Below are 16,742 nucleotides of genomic sequence, written 5' to 3'. Positions count from 1 at the left end.
CAATTTTAAGTTTTGAATATGTAATCTCCTACCTAAGGTCACTGAAGGAAAACTAACTAAAATGCTAATGTCAAATCCAGGTGCTTTATCATAAGATGAAGCATACTGTAAAGTGGCTGCCCTGGACCTACTTATAGGAACACCTGCTCAGCTATTAGCCAGTGCTCACATTGTGTGATCCTTGGGCCAGACACTAAGTGCCTTGCCCTCACCACTCGATAGATCCAACTGTTTAGTCCTCTAAGATCGCCAGGAATTAGAAAATAGTATTCCCAGGGCAGCACAGGAAGCTGAGGCACCAAGGGGTCAGGCACTCTGCTCTGAGTTACGCATCCGCTGAACCTATAATTATTTCTTCTTCTAAACTGAGCTTTTTTGGGGGGGGGCAGGAAATAGGATGGCATCAATGACTTTACAGAGCAGCGGGGGTACCTTGAGACCGCCTTGAGAAAAACATGATGCGCCGTTACCTTAAAAAGAGAACAAATGAGTTCTACCCACGGCCCAGGCTGTGTTCATAGGAAAACCAGTCTGGGAGACGGTCCTCTTCCATCATTGGCCTCACTCCTCCCCGCCGTCTCTATCCTTGCCGTCAGTCCTTGCTCTCTAGGACTTTCCTTCCAGGTGCCTTCCAGTCCCGCACATTTGGCAAATGATGTGTCTAAATAACCATCTCCAACTCGTCTGCGGAGAATTCCCATCACGGGCTTGGAATAATAAAGAGTTCTCAACTTCCTGTTCAGTGAAGACAGCAGCCTGACAACTCCCGACTCCCCTCAGAAACAAAGTTAGGGACCTCGGGAAAGCTCAAAGGTTGCAAGTAAAACGGCTCATGTCCTTTTAGCCTCAGCTGCTGAAAACTTTCACTATGTTTCCTGATGAGCAAAACTCTATACTGAACCGGAATCCTATGGGACCTGGTCAACAGCAGACATGGTGTTCTCAAACAAACTGTATGCTGCAAAATCAAATTCAAAATGAAAGTATTAAAATGACAAAATAAAAATGCCGCTGATTTTTCACCAAGGTTTATCAGTGGTGAGTCACCTATTTTATTGCATAAGAAATCAAATCTAGTGTTGTAATAAAAACACTCTACAGTGAATTCAGGGTAATTCTTGAAGCGCTCAAGATGTGCCTGTTTATTCAGGGACACTGTGTCCTTTGAGGTTTCTTTAAGCCTTGCAATCTTCTGTAAGAAAGGTATTTTCTCTCTCTTTTTATTTATTTTGAGAAAAGATACCACATCATCTAAACTCCCACAATGAGTGGTTTCAATTCACCAATTTTTGCAGAAGCAAGGTCTGTAGTTTTTATATTTATGCTATGCATTATGTCCCCTTGTCAACACAAGGCACACATTGTTCCCTTAATACAGTCTCAGGCATTTATTTTTTGAGTCTTAGCTCTTTGATATTCACATAATATATAAACTTCACAGTACCTTAAAAACTAACTTTGTCTGAATATTCCCTGAAAGTTGTTGACAAACTCCGAGAATAGGGGATGAGATTAAAAATCATCCCAAGTGTCTGGAAATCTCCATTGAAACACAGAAGAGCCACCTTAGACTGTTTTTGCTACATGGAAATAGATTTTTTATTAATCACCTGGCTTATGAAGAAAAATAAGGTTTTCTTAAGCTTATGCCTACAAAGTTTTAGATAAGAATGTGTAACATTTTAAATGCTTCACATTTTACAGACTTGTATACTGATCCTTTGAATCCCAAATTATTTTAATCCCATCAATATGTGAAGACATCTTTTTAATAATGGAGTTATTGACAAAACCATCGTACTTTAAGAACTGGATTCGTAATACAATGAATCCTTTTTTCCCTTGCATTCTCAATACTATGGAATTAAAGGATGTTGTTTTATAATTTAAATTGTTTTCTTAATTTATTTTATATTCTTTTAATATGCATTGTGTTCAAAAATAAGTTTCAATCTAGGTAGCCATGATTTAATAGCTAGTGTATCACTAATTGAAGAATGAATGCATTTATATATCATTTTCATAGGTTTCAGAATATGGTTAGACTAGCAATAGTAAGGAATATACTTCCTCTACTTATTATTGTTCCTTTTGGTTTATTGCTTTGTTTCTCTATAGAAACAAGAATTATTAAGCATTAGGACCCAATAATTTATCTTTTTTATATTCCTATAAGAATCAGTTGTGCGTCAGAAAATCGACTGTCTTTGAATCAGCCTTTAGAGCAGTGAAATGTATTTGTGGTAGACTCGAGGTCAAATAAAATTAGAGCCAGTTAATTTGAAAGTGACCGAGCTTAGTTCTAAGCACTGCAAAAAGCTTAGGGAACTTTTAGAAAGAATGTACTGCTAATATGGTGACTTGTCAGTCGGTATGCAGAACTTGAACCATATGGGGGCAAGTGAACTGAGTTATTTATTGGTGGAGAGCAAAGATTATATTAATTTAAAGGTAAAAGAAACTAAAATAAATTAGAGCTGCTATCTAAAACATTTACCATCCATGACTTCATTATGCTTGTGAAGCCATGGTCATATTGGTAGCATCATCTGAACCTAATTTCAGGTCAGTCTAATTAAAATCAGCCCAAAGATGATCCCTGTGAGGTGAAGGTCAAACATATTTCCAACCTGCCCATGTTTTTCCCCAATTCAGAAAACAGCCATCCCTCCCGCAGCACTCGCTACTACTCTGCTGGGTTTGATAGTCTGTTGCCATGACCACACAGACCTCACGGAGAGTATTGAAGGAAGCAGCTTGTGATCAACATCAAAAGACTGTAACTCCTGGTCAGCTTCACACAGTCTTCAGTTTTCCGTACAAGACAACGCTGGCAGCATCTTCAGACCGTGCGAGCTTCCTCTCTGCCCCTCACATCATGTCACATCTCTTCTGGAGGTTCCTTACCTCCTCACTGTTTCTCTCTCCCATGATTTTCTCTTCTTTCTCCCTTCTGCTTCTTGTTTCTTTCCATATCTCCCAGCTTCCTGTTTCCTTCTGCTTCAGAAACCACTATGAGGTTAAGCTGCTTATATCTAACATTTAAAAAAAGAAACAATTTCAGAGTATGGCTCTCCCAACAACACCATTAACTAACCAGTTTTCTCTCAGAAGATCCACATACTCTTCATCTGCGGATACTTAATTAGCATATTCTACTGATTAAGCCATACAAAGCATCAGCTACTCAAGGCAAACTGCTACCAAGGGCAAGGCACAAAATAGGAAGCCATTCCTGTTTAAACCTTAGCCAAGAAATGTCAATCAACTTGGACCAAAGTAAGAACGCTCTCTGTGGTGAAAATCAAGGACACAGGTAATGCCTAAAGGTTTATGGGGAAAATCTCTGAAGCTGTATTTTCCAAAGAATCACAGCAAAAGGCTATATAAAGAAACTCTTTTACCAAACTGTTTTACCCAATACCCTCCTTCCTTCAACACCTGTTACAAAATTCATTTTTAAGCTTAATGTGTTCAATTACAGACTAAATGAAATTCCATTCTATGCTGATAATGGATGTGTATAACAGCCTGGGAAAATTTAATAAAGTACAATTTCACTTGTCTGACACAATAATATATTACCAATCTAATTTGGAATTAAGCTAGTGGTACAGTAATAATTCTTAATTTTTTGTCTCGCTTGATTTAAATTAAGACACCCTGGTTTAAATTAAGCACTACACTGTTCACTGCAGGGCTGGCAGTTCAAAACCACTAGCTACTTTTGAGAGAAGAGAGAACACTCTGCTCCCATGAAGACTTGTAGCCTAGGAAAATCTACACATGGTTGGTAAAAGTTAGAATCAACTTGATGGCTTTGGGTTTTTCTTTATTTATTTAAGTTACAAGATCTTTTCAGAGGAACTCTACTGCTGAGGAGCCTAATGGTGTTTTGCTTTAATTGCCCTATTGAGGAAATGGCATGGGGGCAACATCCTACTGCTCTGACTTCGTAGGGGAGAAAGAGAATCCAGCTCCACATCTGGTCAAGGACGGTGTCTATGAGGCAGGGCTCAGACATGCCGCTGCTCGCTAAGCTTCTTTCCCTTAGTCTACCAGCTGTTAGTGTCATGGCCGTCTGCTTCTCTGCTGGGTCAGCTGTCCATTGCACAGAGCTCCCAGACAGCACGCTAGTCATGATTATGGCGCTTATTAGATAAGCTCTAATTTATGTCAAGTTCAGAAGTATTATCAGCACAGTTATTTTGTCCGTAACACTTTTTCTGTCTTTGTCCTGAGCCACACCACCCCTTGACCTTGGCCCTGCTCAGACAAATGTTACAAAGCTCCATTAGCACTGATAGATACCCAAAAGGCACCCCACTGTACAAGCCAGCCTCCGGTTCAAAGGCAGTTAGCTTTATTTGTTCTGAAGGTCCTGAGACCTGCTGTTCTGTTTCACATGACCACTGCCAGTTTTCTACATATGGATCTCAGATATGCTTCTTTATGGATGGTTATAGAATTCTCTTTTGCTGCTTCTGAGATGACTCACTTTATACCCAACAGAATGGCAAACTGTTTCAATGCCCACATTTGAGTCTTCTATGCCTATTTGCCAGCTCCTACCAATGATCTGGTGGGAGTCTTAAAGCCTATGAATAAAGCCAGTGACTGAACTGGGCCACCCTGTCATGACAGCTTTTACATTTTCCATTTAAGTCTTCCATGTGACACTTGTAAGCTTTCATGTCTAGTACACATGAACCTATCTGAAAATTATAATTGCTATTGAAATATAAATAAGACTATGTATAATTCCTTAAGTAACCGCCGTTTTATCGCAGTTGAATTTGAATGCATTTGAATGCAATTGAATGCATTGCTGTGCTGTTGTTGTGAGATGTCATGGAGCTGGTTTCTACTCAGTGATGCTGTGTACCATGGCGAAGTCTTGTGCTCGTCTCACCATTGCTGTTGCATTTGAGCCCACTGTTGCAGTCACTACGTCGGTCCATCTCCTGGTGGATTTTCCTCTGTTCACTGACCTTCTATTTACCAAGCAAGATGTGTCTTTCCAGGAACCAGTTAAATTTGCCCAAAAGATATGAGATAAATTCTCACTATAGGCATTTTGGCTGCACTTCTTCCTAAACAGATCTGTCTGTTCATCTGGAAGGCCATGGTACTTTCTATTTTTTTTGCCAACACCATAATTCAGATGCATCAATTCTTCTTCAGTCTTCAGTACTCAGTGTCCCGCGTTCACTTGCCCTCACAGACCACTTGCATATGAGGCACTGGTCCAACGCATCTTCGTGGCATTTTTGCTCTTTAATAATTTAAAATGTCTCTGGCAGCAGATGTTCCCAGTGCCCTGTGTCGTTGGATTTATTGACTGCTGCTTCTATGAATGTTGGGCATAGATCCAAGTAACAGGACATACTTGACAACTCCATCTTTTTCTTATTTATCGTGATTAGTCCATTTGTGAAGAGTTTTCAGGGGTTTTTTGTTTGTTTTTTCTTCACATTGAGTTATAACTCAGGCTGAAGGTAGTAGACTTTAATCTTCTGCAAGTACTTCAAGTCCTCCGACCATCCAGCAAGTCAGTGGGTGCTATCTGCAGAGTGTGGGTTGTCATGAGACTTCCTCCAATCCCGACGCCAGGTTGTTCTTTACATAGTCCAGCTTCTCTGATCATTGGCTCAGGATAAAGATTAGAAAGGTATGGTAAAAGAATACAACCCTGACACACCCTTTCTGGCTTTTAAACCATATAGTATTCTTCTGTTCCATTCAAAAACTACTTCTTGGTTTATGCACAGTCTATACACGGATATAATTAAATGTTCTAAAACTTGCATTCTTCTCAGTGCCATCCATAGCTTGTTAAGGCCCACATAATAGACTGCTTTTGTGCAGTCTATTATCAAATAAGTATCTTTCTGGTATTCTGGATTTTCAACCATGATCCTTCTGACCTCAGGAATGCTACTTCTCATTTCACACTCTCTTCTGAATTCACAGTTCATTTCTGGTACTTCCCAGTTGATATATTTCTGCAAATAGTTTGGAATCAATGTCATCAAAATTTTACATGCATGTTCTATTAATGATAGTGTTCAATAATTTTCACATTCTGTTTGACCATTTGTCTTAGGAGGGGGGAAATATGTATATCTTTTAGTTGGTTGGTCAGGTAGCTGTCTTCCGAACTTTGGGGCTTACATGAGTGAGTGCTTCCCGTTCTGCATCTGTCTTTTGAAGCACTTCAAATGGTGTTCCATCAGGGCCCAGAGCCTGGCGTTTCACTAATGAATTCTAGGTTGCTTGGATTTCTTCCTTTAAAACCATCAGTTCTTAATTATATGCTACCTCTGGAAATGGTTGCACATTGACCAATATTTTTGGTAGAGTGAATCTGTGCATCCCTCTATGTTTGTCTGACATTTCCTGCATCCTTCAGTACTTCGACTGGTACCTGACTTTCTTTCTCTAGGCCTGGCAGCTAAACATACTGAAGCATTCTTGCCTTTCAGGTTCCTAACTGCAGGTCCACATTTCATTACAATGCTTCCATTCACCTTCTAGAGCTGACCTTTGACAGTTTTATTCAGATCTTTCAATTAGTGAATTTTCCATTCACTTTTGTTACTTTACATTCCAGAGCAAATTTCAGGCCCTTTTGACATTTAATTTAGTCTGTTATTACTTTCCTGCCATTTAAATAATCTTTTGCTTTCTTCATATGTTGTTCTTAATGACATCTACCAACTTGTGTGATCTTCAGTTCTTAGTATACAGTGTGTCAAATCTGTTCTTAAGACTGTCCCTAAATTCAGGGGGCATGTATTTAACGTTATATTTTGGCTCCTGTGGACTTGTTTTGATTTTCTTTGATTTCAGCCTGAACTTGCATATGAACAATTGGTAGTCTAATCACAGGGAACACTGGGCTTCATTTTGGCTTATGATGTAAGGCTTCTCTCCGGTCTTGTCCCAAAGCTGTATCCAGTGAGATCCCGTGTATTCCACTGCCTCTAAACCACATGTTTAGCTACTGTTTTTGTTGTTGTTGAAAAGGGATATTTCAAATGAAAAAGTCAATGGCCTTGCAAAATTTCATGATGCAACATTTGTTTCCATCACCAAGGCGGCATGTTCCAAGTACTGATTCTTCCTCTGTGTTTCCAGGTTTCCATCCTAGCCACCATTGAGTATCAGGCAGCTTAATAGCATGCTTGAGCAATTTCCGGCTGAAGAACTTTGTTTCTTCTTCAATCTAAATCACTGGTTAGCACATAAGCTTGAACCACCATTGTTTTAACTGGACTGACTTCTAGGCCTAGAGATATTATCCTATCACAGCATTGCCCTTCATGATACAGCTTGGGCTGCTCTTTTTAAAAAATCACTGTGACACCATTCCTCCTGAATTTGTCATTTCTAGCACAATAAATCATGTAATTATCCAATTCAAAATGGCTAGCCCTAGTCCATTTCAGCTTACTAATGCTTAAGGTATTGATTTGAACTATTTCATTTTTATGACTTCCAAATTTCCTTTATTCTTTGTACATTCTAAGTTCTCCTTATTTATTAATGTGCGTGTGTGTGTGCATGTGCGTTTTACCCACTGCATCTCCTCAGGCTCTAGCACAAAGGAAGGTCCCAGAAGCCGTGTTCCATCCATGTCATGAAGGTCGGGTCTACTTTGAGGAGGCAGATGATCCTCAATGGCATTTTGAGGGCCTTCCAACCGGAGGGGCTCATCTTCTGGCACTCGTGCAAACAATGTCCTGCTGTGATTCATAAGGTTTTCAATGGTTCGTTGTTCAACAGGGGACAGCCTTTCCTACATTCTCATCCATTTTTAGTTTGCACGCTATGCTGCAGACTATCTGCTGTTTGAAATGCTTTTGGCGGAATATCCAGCAGTGTTGCTGCACACAAGGCACTACACACTGACAGATGAACGGGGGTTATTACACTTAGTATTAATGTACATATAAATGTACATACACACGTATATAACATAGAGAATTATATATTCATACAAGACTAAATATATTATTCATGACTTCTCAAATGCATTCATTATTTTCGTGTTAATGATATTTCATCATTCACATATGTACATTAATTACATTTGTTTGTAGGGAGGAAGTTATAAGAATTACCTATTATTAGTAATGTACTTTATGAATATTCTGGATGTCATATTAAATAGGTGGTTATAGCACTAGTGGTGCTTTGTTACTTGGATATATCTGTTCTACCTCCCAAAGCAATGTGGTTTTGTTCTACATGGGATTTGTTTCTGAGATAATATTCAGATATAAATGTAGATCATTTGTTCTGAAGACAAAGCTCATAGTTAAATATGAATTTCAGTCAATGAATCAGATAGGGTAATAAAAATATTTCAGAAATTATACATTATGGCCTTCTAATAATTGGCAAGGGAGCACACCATGAACCACCACTTTCCTGGTATCTATCAGTTCTCACATTAGTCACAATACCCTTAGTCACAATATCATTACCTGACTCCTGAAACCAGCACATAACCTTGATCAATACGTGAAATCATCAACAACCTTAACAAAAATATATGAAGACTTACAATATTTGAATAGCCTTACTGGTGGCTCTGATAATTTTCACTTTAAATTTAAGGACTAGAAATGTAAAACACTTAAGGATTAATTTGGTCTCCTGTGACTAGACAGGGAAATAAAACAAGATCTTACTTGACATTATGTTTGTGCTTGTTTATTCCAATAGTGGCTAGCATTCAGAAGCTTCCTGCAGCCTCTGTTCTAACAGACATCAACTTCCCAATGAAAGGGCGGAAGGGAATGGTTGACTGGGCACGGAACTCAGAAGATAGAGTGGTCATTCCAAAGAGCATTTTCACCCCTCTGCCATCAAAAGGTAAATATGTAAAATGCACACTGGATTTTGAATAAAACCTTTTATTCAGAGATCATTTTATGAGACACTCCATATAAAATTCCTTACATTGATTTGAGAACTAGTCAGCAATTATGACTCCAAACCAATTGTGTAAGTAGTAGAAAGCTTGCAGTTAATCTTTACACATCTAAATTTACTGAAGGAAAGGATCTGTTCAAGTCTAGAACCTTTTGGTTGTAGACTTCTTGGCTAATAGTAGAACACTTAATAAGTGAGTATAAGCTTCGGTCAATTAATCAAGTGGAGTAATAAAAATATTTCACGTAAGAAGTCATCATCAGTAAGAATTGATCAATGGCAACTGCAAATGTAGCAATAAGTCTTACCTTGAAGGTTTGGCCTATGTAACTTAAACGTCCCGAAGAGAATTGACTTTCCTTTCCCATACATTAGAAATGTAGCCTCATAGCTGCAGCTGCTCGAGGAGCACTGCTGTATGAAGCACAACCACGGACATCCAGAGCCACCTGTGCATAAGGCGTTGGCTATCAGCCTGCCCTGTGCCTCATGAGAAAGACACTTTTTCCCTCCCTAGTTTCTTCTTTGCATCAGTAAGTACTGTAATCCCCTTATAATAAGGAGATTCGTGTTTTATAAAACACCACTTTCTTGTTACTTTTCTAATTTATTAAAAATGTATTCTTTCTAGAATTAGATGATTCATCTGTATTTGTTCTTGGAGCGGTCCTGTACAAAAACTTGGATCTTATTTTGCCCACTTTGAGGTAAGGTACAATATCATAAAATGTTGTAATCTATGTAAATTATTCTAAAACTGTGATTATAGTTCAATTTGGGGAAAATAGTCAAACAAGGCTTACTAATGCTAAGGGTTTTTTCCTAAATGAAATAGATAATACCAATTGAAGGAACAGGTTATTAGCATATTATTCATTTCAAAACAATTAGAAAAGACAATTTTGGTGTCTGATTATAGCCCTGAAACTTTTGTAAGTAATAACGATTTGCCTTCAGACTGAAAACAAAAGCCTAAAAATTTTGTAATAGAATGGACCTTTGAAACATTGATCTGTTGCCCTTTATTTGTATTTGATGGTATGGTCCATCAATGGTATATGAAATTAAAGGAGTGACATGATGTCTGGGAATACAGGGGTTTTGTTCCTCATTTGCACAAGATCTCAGTTTTCTCCTAAATAAATTTCCAGTTATAACTACAGTAAGGGAGGTGGGGGAAATGCTGTCATTCAATTAAGGGGCTATTTTTGAAAGAAATGCCTTGATTTTCTTTTCTCCCAGACATTAAAGGAAATAATTACAAACAGTGATCTACCACTATAAATGTATTTGTTCTACTGTCTTAACTACTTTCCCAAGCCTCACAGAAAACAACATCTATGTCTATTTGGGTAAAGAGGTCCCTTGTGACTAGCTGTTTCCTCCACATCATTAGATTCTGGAGAACTGACACTAAGCTGTATTTCAGTCAAGCACAGCCACTTGTGCATGCGTTCATGCTCATCTCTCATGACTAAAGTTTCAAGATTTTAGGGAGGAAAGACTGAATGAGGCTCACAGTTATACCAAGAGCATCACAGATAGTCTAATAAATAAAAAACAATTAGAGTTCAGTCCAGCAGAAAAGGGCTGCAGTGAATAGTCATGATCTATGGAGAAAATATTTCTGGAAGAAGCATTTATTATTAGTATAATCAGTGAGTCGTGAAGAGTTCTGAATTCGAAACTGATTCTCCTTCAACCAGAGAGGCAATCAAGGGAAGGAATAGGGAGATTTTTGTTTTATTTAATTCCCATTTCCTGTGGGTAGAATGTTAGCTTCGTGAATGTGAATAAGTTTACTTCTGATTTGGTGTTGGTCACGTATTTTTTAAATGGCGAGCTTTGCTCCCATTTTTTCCCAATGGCCTCATGAAAACTCATTGGTATACAAAGTTATCCTAAAATGAAATCTATTGATAGTTATACTGCCTCTGCTTTGGCAATGATGCCTCTTTCGGGAGAAAAGTGCTAAGCTTTACTGTTTTAAAATAATCCAAGTTTGACATCTTTCAATAAGTGCGTAATTTGTATTAAGCATATCTTCTAAGTATTTTAGACTACGTACTAACTTGAAAGCAGGTTTCTTAGATTTTGATTTCAATTTTAATATGACAAGACTTTTATAAACATGTTCAAGTCACTGGTCATGTTTTATTGGGCACAATTTTACTTTTCTTCCAACTTTAAAAGAGAAGCACATTGATATGTAATGAGTTATGCAAATAAAATATTCAGAAAACATTATTTACCTTATGAACCAGTGGCCCTTCTAGTTGCCTGTCAGAGTTGCATTACCATCATTCTAATGTTTCATACTATCAATGAACTCATTCACCTATACCAATTGAGTCAGGTGATTGTAAGTCCCACAAATCTACACAAAACATTCAGGACATTGGAAATTGATCTAGGAACACCTGCTTTTACAAGATTTTTTATAATGAAATTGTTTAATGTCTGAGCCATGTTTATCACCGCACAGAAAGTGGTCATTTAGGGTTAGTGGGTAGAGAGGAACGACTACGACAAGGAGGGGTCAAGAGAGGTGGCTCCATCTCCCACCTGTGACCCACATCGTCTTGAGTAAGGCCTTGACTTTCTTTACAGTAAAATAAGATGTAGTGCTTGAATTGAAAAGATTTTAATTTTTTTGGTCAAATTCAAAAATGGCCTGTTTTTTATTGTAATAAAATTACACAGCTTCTGACACATTCTCTCAAATAAAACCCTTATAAAATTAGGTATAAGAATTACGACTATGTAGCCATACTTATGAAGCGCCTTGCTAGCCAAAATAATAGAGGTTTGAACCCAGCAGTTGCTTCACGGCAGTCACGTGGCGATCTGTTTCTATGAAGATGACAGCATTGGAAATATTAAAGGGTAGCTCCACTTTGCCCTGTGTGGTCATTATGAGTCCGAATCACCTCAGATGGCACTGAGTCTGATTTTAGTTTTGGATACCTGTTTATTCTTTCTGTACATATGTTAATTTAGCAAATGTTACATCAGAAAAATTATACTTTCTAGGAAAATTATACTCACATTTTGATTCATTGACCATAATTGATGACTCTGGAATGCTCAATGAATAACGACTGAGAAATTGTGCTCACATAACTGTTTTTCCCTGAGATCATCTTATATGACCATTTAAAAAACGAGCTGCAAAAAAATTTGGTTTTATTATAAAAACATTTTACAAAAGAATAAAATACATGTCGCTTCATAATTGTCTTGCTGTACATTTTAGACTATAGATTGAACCATATAGTAAAAGAAGCATCTCCTTATTCCATATGAGCATATTAACATACAAATTTGCTCTATGTATTTAGTTGATATTTATTAAATATTTTTAAGAGATTAATTTACTAAACACCATCTGAAATTTCTGGAGGCCACTTTCCCAACACAAAAAATTTTGAATTTGCTGTTAGTATTTTCAGAAATTTGGTATTTTAGTATAATCATTTTTAAAATAATACTTTCTATGATTTCTCTTATGAATATCATGAAAGAAAATGTGACATAATATTTTGAATAGATTTAATTTAGAATTTTTCATTTATACAAAAAGGGATATCACTTTGGTGACTCTCATTTAGATTTGTTTTCCTTCTCCTTTCTAATATGAATCCACATGTTCTTCAAGCCGCCATGCTTATGTTACTACTGACTTTCTTCCTATTTATGATTTTGCCCCATAATGGAAGGAAATAATATTCTACTCAATTCCAAAGTAAATGTGTATTATTCATGGCCTCTCACTTTTGTGCTTCTTCACAGAATTATCTTTTACAGTTAAAATATATAGAACTATATTAGTGCTACAAGATATCTTATAACTCTGAATCCTGAATTTTCATTTTACAAATGAGAAAACTGAGATTTTCTTGCTTAAGGATCCTTAAACCAATAATATAATGCTAGTAAGTGACTGAGTTCTAATCCAACTTAGTCTTTTTGTCTGCCCAATTCTTCCATTGTGTCTAGCTGTCTTCAGGACTGTCAGCTTTTAGTCCTTGTAAGCAATACAAACTACAGCCTTATTTTATGCGGAGTGAAAACACATGTATTTTCTGCAGAAAATATTGTAAGACCCATGAACTGGCTCTAGAGACCCAGGAATCTTCTAGTAGCCCCAGCCTAGGCTGCGGAGGCCCACGACTTTAGGGGTCCCTCTCCCTTCCACGGCAAGACTGTTTTGGGTTCTGAGAGATGAGATGGCCTTCGGCAGTGCCTTCAGTCTCAACATGCAGGCCAGGCGTTTTGAAAAGTGAGGCCATCTATACCCATAGCCTGGCAGTGCTGAGAAACTACTGGTAAACATTTTAACTGGAATTACCTCTTTATATACCAGTTTGGCAATATCAAAAAACTCATAAAAAGGCATTGTTATTGACATGGCAATTTAACTTATAAGAATTTATTTTAAAGAAAAAAATTTTTTTTTAAATCAGGCTACCACACATTCAAGCCAAGGATGCAGGTATCAGTTGTAAACAATCCTTTCTCTGATTTGCTTAATAAATTGAGGTGTTAGTTTTGTGAGAAAACCACAAACCACATATATATAAACATGTGGATGATGTATAAATTTCCTAGTAAGATATATGGAAAATATAGTCCTTTAAACAACTAAACAAGCTATACATTTAAACAGGGTCTCATCTTCTTTATCTTTGGCCTAGACCAACTAGACTTTAAACTCTACCTTTCAAAGTCTTACTTACATTGACCAAAGAAAATGCATTACATGGAGCTAGTGATACAAAACAAAACAAATGAAATTTGGCACTGATTTTTTTTGACTTTGTCTTACTGGCTTGTAGGTGTTGTTTCTGGTGGCTTTCAACTAGTTTAGGTTTGAAAAGTATTCAAACTGAATTGAGGGCAATTTAACCGGGAGGGGGAATGTTCAAAAATTGATGTGGTAATGATTGTACAATTCTTGATATGATTGAACAATTGAACTATTGAACTGTATGTAAATTATGTGTCAATAAAACTGCTGGAAATGTAGGAACTTATCCTGGTAGTTAAAAAAAATTAAAAAAAAAAACAAAACTGGAAAAACTTTTCATGTTGCTTTTAACATTTAAAATCTTTTAAAGAATCTAACTGCAATATATGCAGATTCCTATGTAGGAATAAATTACCTAAGAAATACAGATGATCAGAAAAACTACAACCTTCTCATAAGCCAATAGTAGTTTAAAATTATCTCCTAAAAATGGAACTAATTTCAATAATGCAAAATCACATGAGATTGCTGTCAAGTGCACTGACTTAATATAGATAAATGATGCTGAAATTTCTTCATATTTAGAAAATGGAACTCATTTGAGTTCCTAATATTACAGGAATTAAAAGCAAATGGGAAAAGCATTTGAACTAAATAATATTGGAAATAATAGAAAAACAAAGACATAATCACTTTCTCAACAACGCACTCTGAAAGCAATCAGCCTGAAGTAATCAGCTTTTTCAAGTTATGCGCTTTTAGTTTCAAGCCCTACACATGAAGTCTTGTTTCTTTATTATGCCTTTCCAATGGGATCAAGTTGTTTTATGACAGTCTGTCCATTTTCAAATCCCCTGTCATGTAATATTAGGAATAAAAACTATCCGTGAGACAATACATGTGCATAGCTGTTGTTGTCAGGTGACTCTACACACAACAGAAGTGTTCTTGTGTGCACTGTCCTAACAATCTCCGATATCTTTGAGACCATTGGTGCATCTGTTGTGTCAATCCATCTCCTTGAAGGTCTCACTCTTTTCCACACAGCCTCTACCAAACACTAGTCCCTGGAGAGAGCATGACCATTGTACTTAAGACCAAGTGTCATCGTGCTGCCCTCCAACAAACAACCTGGTAATATTTCTTCCAAAATAGATTTGTCTTTTCTTCAGGCAGTTTGGTATGTTTAATATCCTCTGCCAACATTATAATTCTAAGGCATCAATTGTCTTCCTTATCCATGACCAAACTTCTTCATGCGCATGTCAGCTCACTCTCAATGGGTCGATTCTGACACATAAGATGAACGAGTTTCGGATGTTATCACTCTCTATGGTAGTAGAAAGACTCGCCCTTCCCGCTGTGGAGTGACCAGTGGTTTTGAACTGCTGACCTTGTGGTTATCAACCCCATGCATGACCACTACACTAGCATATGCAGTGATTTAAAATAGCATGAGTTGGGTTAGGCTCATGTTAATCCTCAAAGAGATAGCTTTATATTTTAAACACCCCCAAGAGATCTTTTGCAGCATATATCCCCAGTGCAATGAATATTTTTTTTTGTATTATGTGACTGCAGCTTCCATGAGTGTTGACTGTGGATGTAAGTGGAGGGAACGCCTTGAAAACTTCAATATTTTTTGAAGTCATCATACTCTTGCTTACTGATTCGCTTATGAGGACTTGTTTGCTTTATTTTTAAGGCCCAATTCATACTGAACACCACTGTCTTTGATCATCATCGACAAGTGCTTCAAGCCCTCTTCCTTTTCAGCAAGCAAGGTTGCGTTACCTTCACATTGAATGTTGATAGTGAGTCATCCTCCAATAGAGATGTGCTACTTCCTTCAATCCCAGAGTCCAGTTTCTTAAATTATTTGTGCAGCATACCGTTTGATTCCATGTGATGAAATAATATCGCCCTACACATACTTTTACTAAATTTCAGTAATTCAGTTTCATTCCAATAATTATCACATGGTCTATTTATTGGGGTGCACAAGCACAATGAAATGTGCTGGAATTCCCTTTCTTGGCAATGTTATTCATGGTTCTGCTGCACACAGTCGAGTGCCTATGCATAGTCAATAAAATAAATGTCAATGTTTTTCTGATATTCTTTGTTTTCAATCAAGATTCAACTGATATCAATGATAGTCTTTTTTCCAAGTACTCTTCTGAATTTGCCTTGATTTTCTGGCAGTTTTCTGTCAATGTGCTGTAAACTTTTACAATTAGCTCCAGCACTTTTTACTGGCATATGATAATAATCATATTGTTCAATAATGTCCACGTTCCATTGGATTATTTTTCTTTGGAATGGATACAAAGAAGGGTGCCTTCCAGTTGGTTGACTAGGTAGCTATCTTCTTAATTTCTTGGTCTAGAGAAATGTGAGCATTTTCAGCTTTGCATCCATCTGTTAGATCGTTTCAGTGGGGGGTCTGTGAATCCATGGGACCTTGTTTTTCATCAGTGCTTTCAGTGCAGTTTGGGTTTCTTTCTTCAGTACCCCTGGCTCTCGAATGTATGCTGCCTTCTGAAATGAGTGAGCATCAACCAGCTTTTCTGGTACTGTGACATCATGTACGACACTGTACTAACTGTGTTATGTAAATTTTAGCCAATGGATTCCTTCAACACTGTAACTTGAAACTCAACTATTCATCAATTTTCTTAGTTTGAAAACGGTCGTGCATATTCCCCCCATTTTGATTTTCTAATTTAAAGTCTTTTCACACTTCCTGTAGTACTTTATTCTTTCTTCTTGCACCACCATTTAAATATTCTCTTCAGCTCTTTTAAGACATCATTTCTTCCATCTTCGTTAGTGACTATATTTTCAAGAGCAAGATTCAGAGTCTGTTCTAGCAATTTTTTTGGTCTGGACTTTCTACCCTGCTTCTTAATAACCTTTTACTTTTCTCATGTCCGATATTCTTGATGCTATTCTATCACTTGTCTAGCTTTGATCTTTTTTTTAATCATTTTATTAGGGGCTCATACAACTCTTATCACAATCCATACATACATCAATTGTGTAAAGC

At 37.2% G+C, this 16,742-nt stretch overlaps 1 protein-coding gene across 3 annotated transcripts in view; it reads left to right on the top strand.

Annotated features, from left to right (window-relative positions):
• Positions 1–16,742, top strand: part of ADGRB3 (adhesion G protein-coupled receptor B3) — a 513,164-nt gene that overhangs the window by 143,037 nt on the left and 353,385 nt on the right. For all 3 annotated transcript variants that reach the window (XM_045294359.1, XM_030886780.2, XM_045294360.1), the window contains exons 11-12: positions 8,734–8,883; positions 9,575–9,650. In XM_045294359.1, the coding sequence (XP_045150294.1) occupies positions 8,734–8,883; positions 9,575–9,650 (226 nt within the window). The remainder of the gene's footprint in view (positions 1–8,733; positions 8,884–9,574; positions 9,651–16,742) is intronic.

This window comes from Echinops telfairi, unplaced genomic scaffold (genome assembly GCF_000313985.2).
Source record: "Echinops telfairi isolate 266 unplaced genomic scaffold, ASM31398v2 ScPeMD7_3533;HRSCAF=4204_0, whole genome shotgun sequence".
NCBI classification, from domain to species: Eukaryota; Metazoa; Chordata; class Mammalia; order Afrosoricida; family Tenrecidae; genus Echinops; species Echinops telfairi.
The sequence above is the reverse complement of the archived record's forward strand: the minus strand, read 5'-3'. Positions and strand labels throughout refer to the sequence as shown.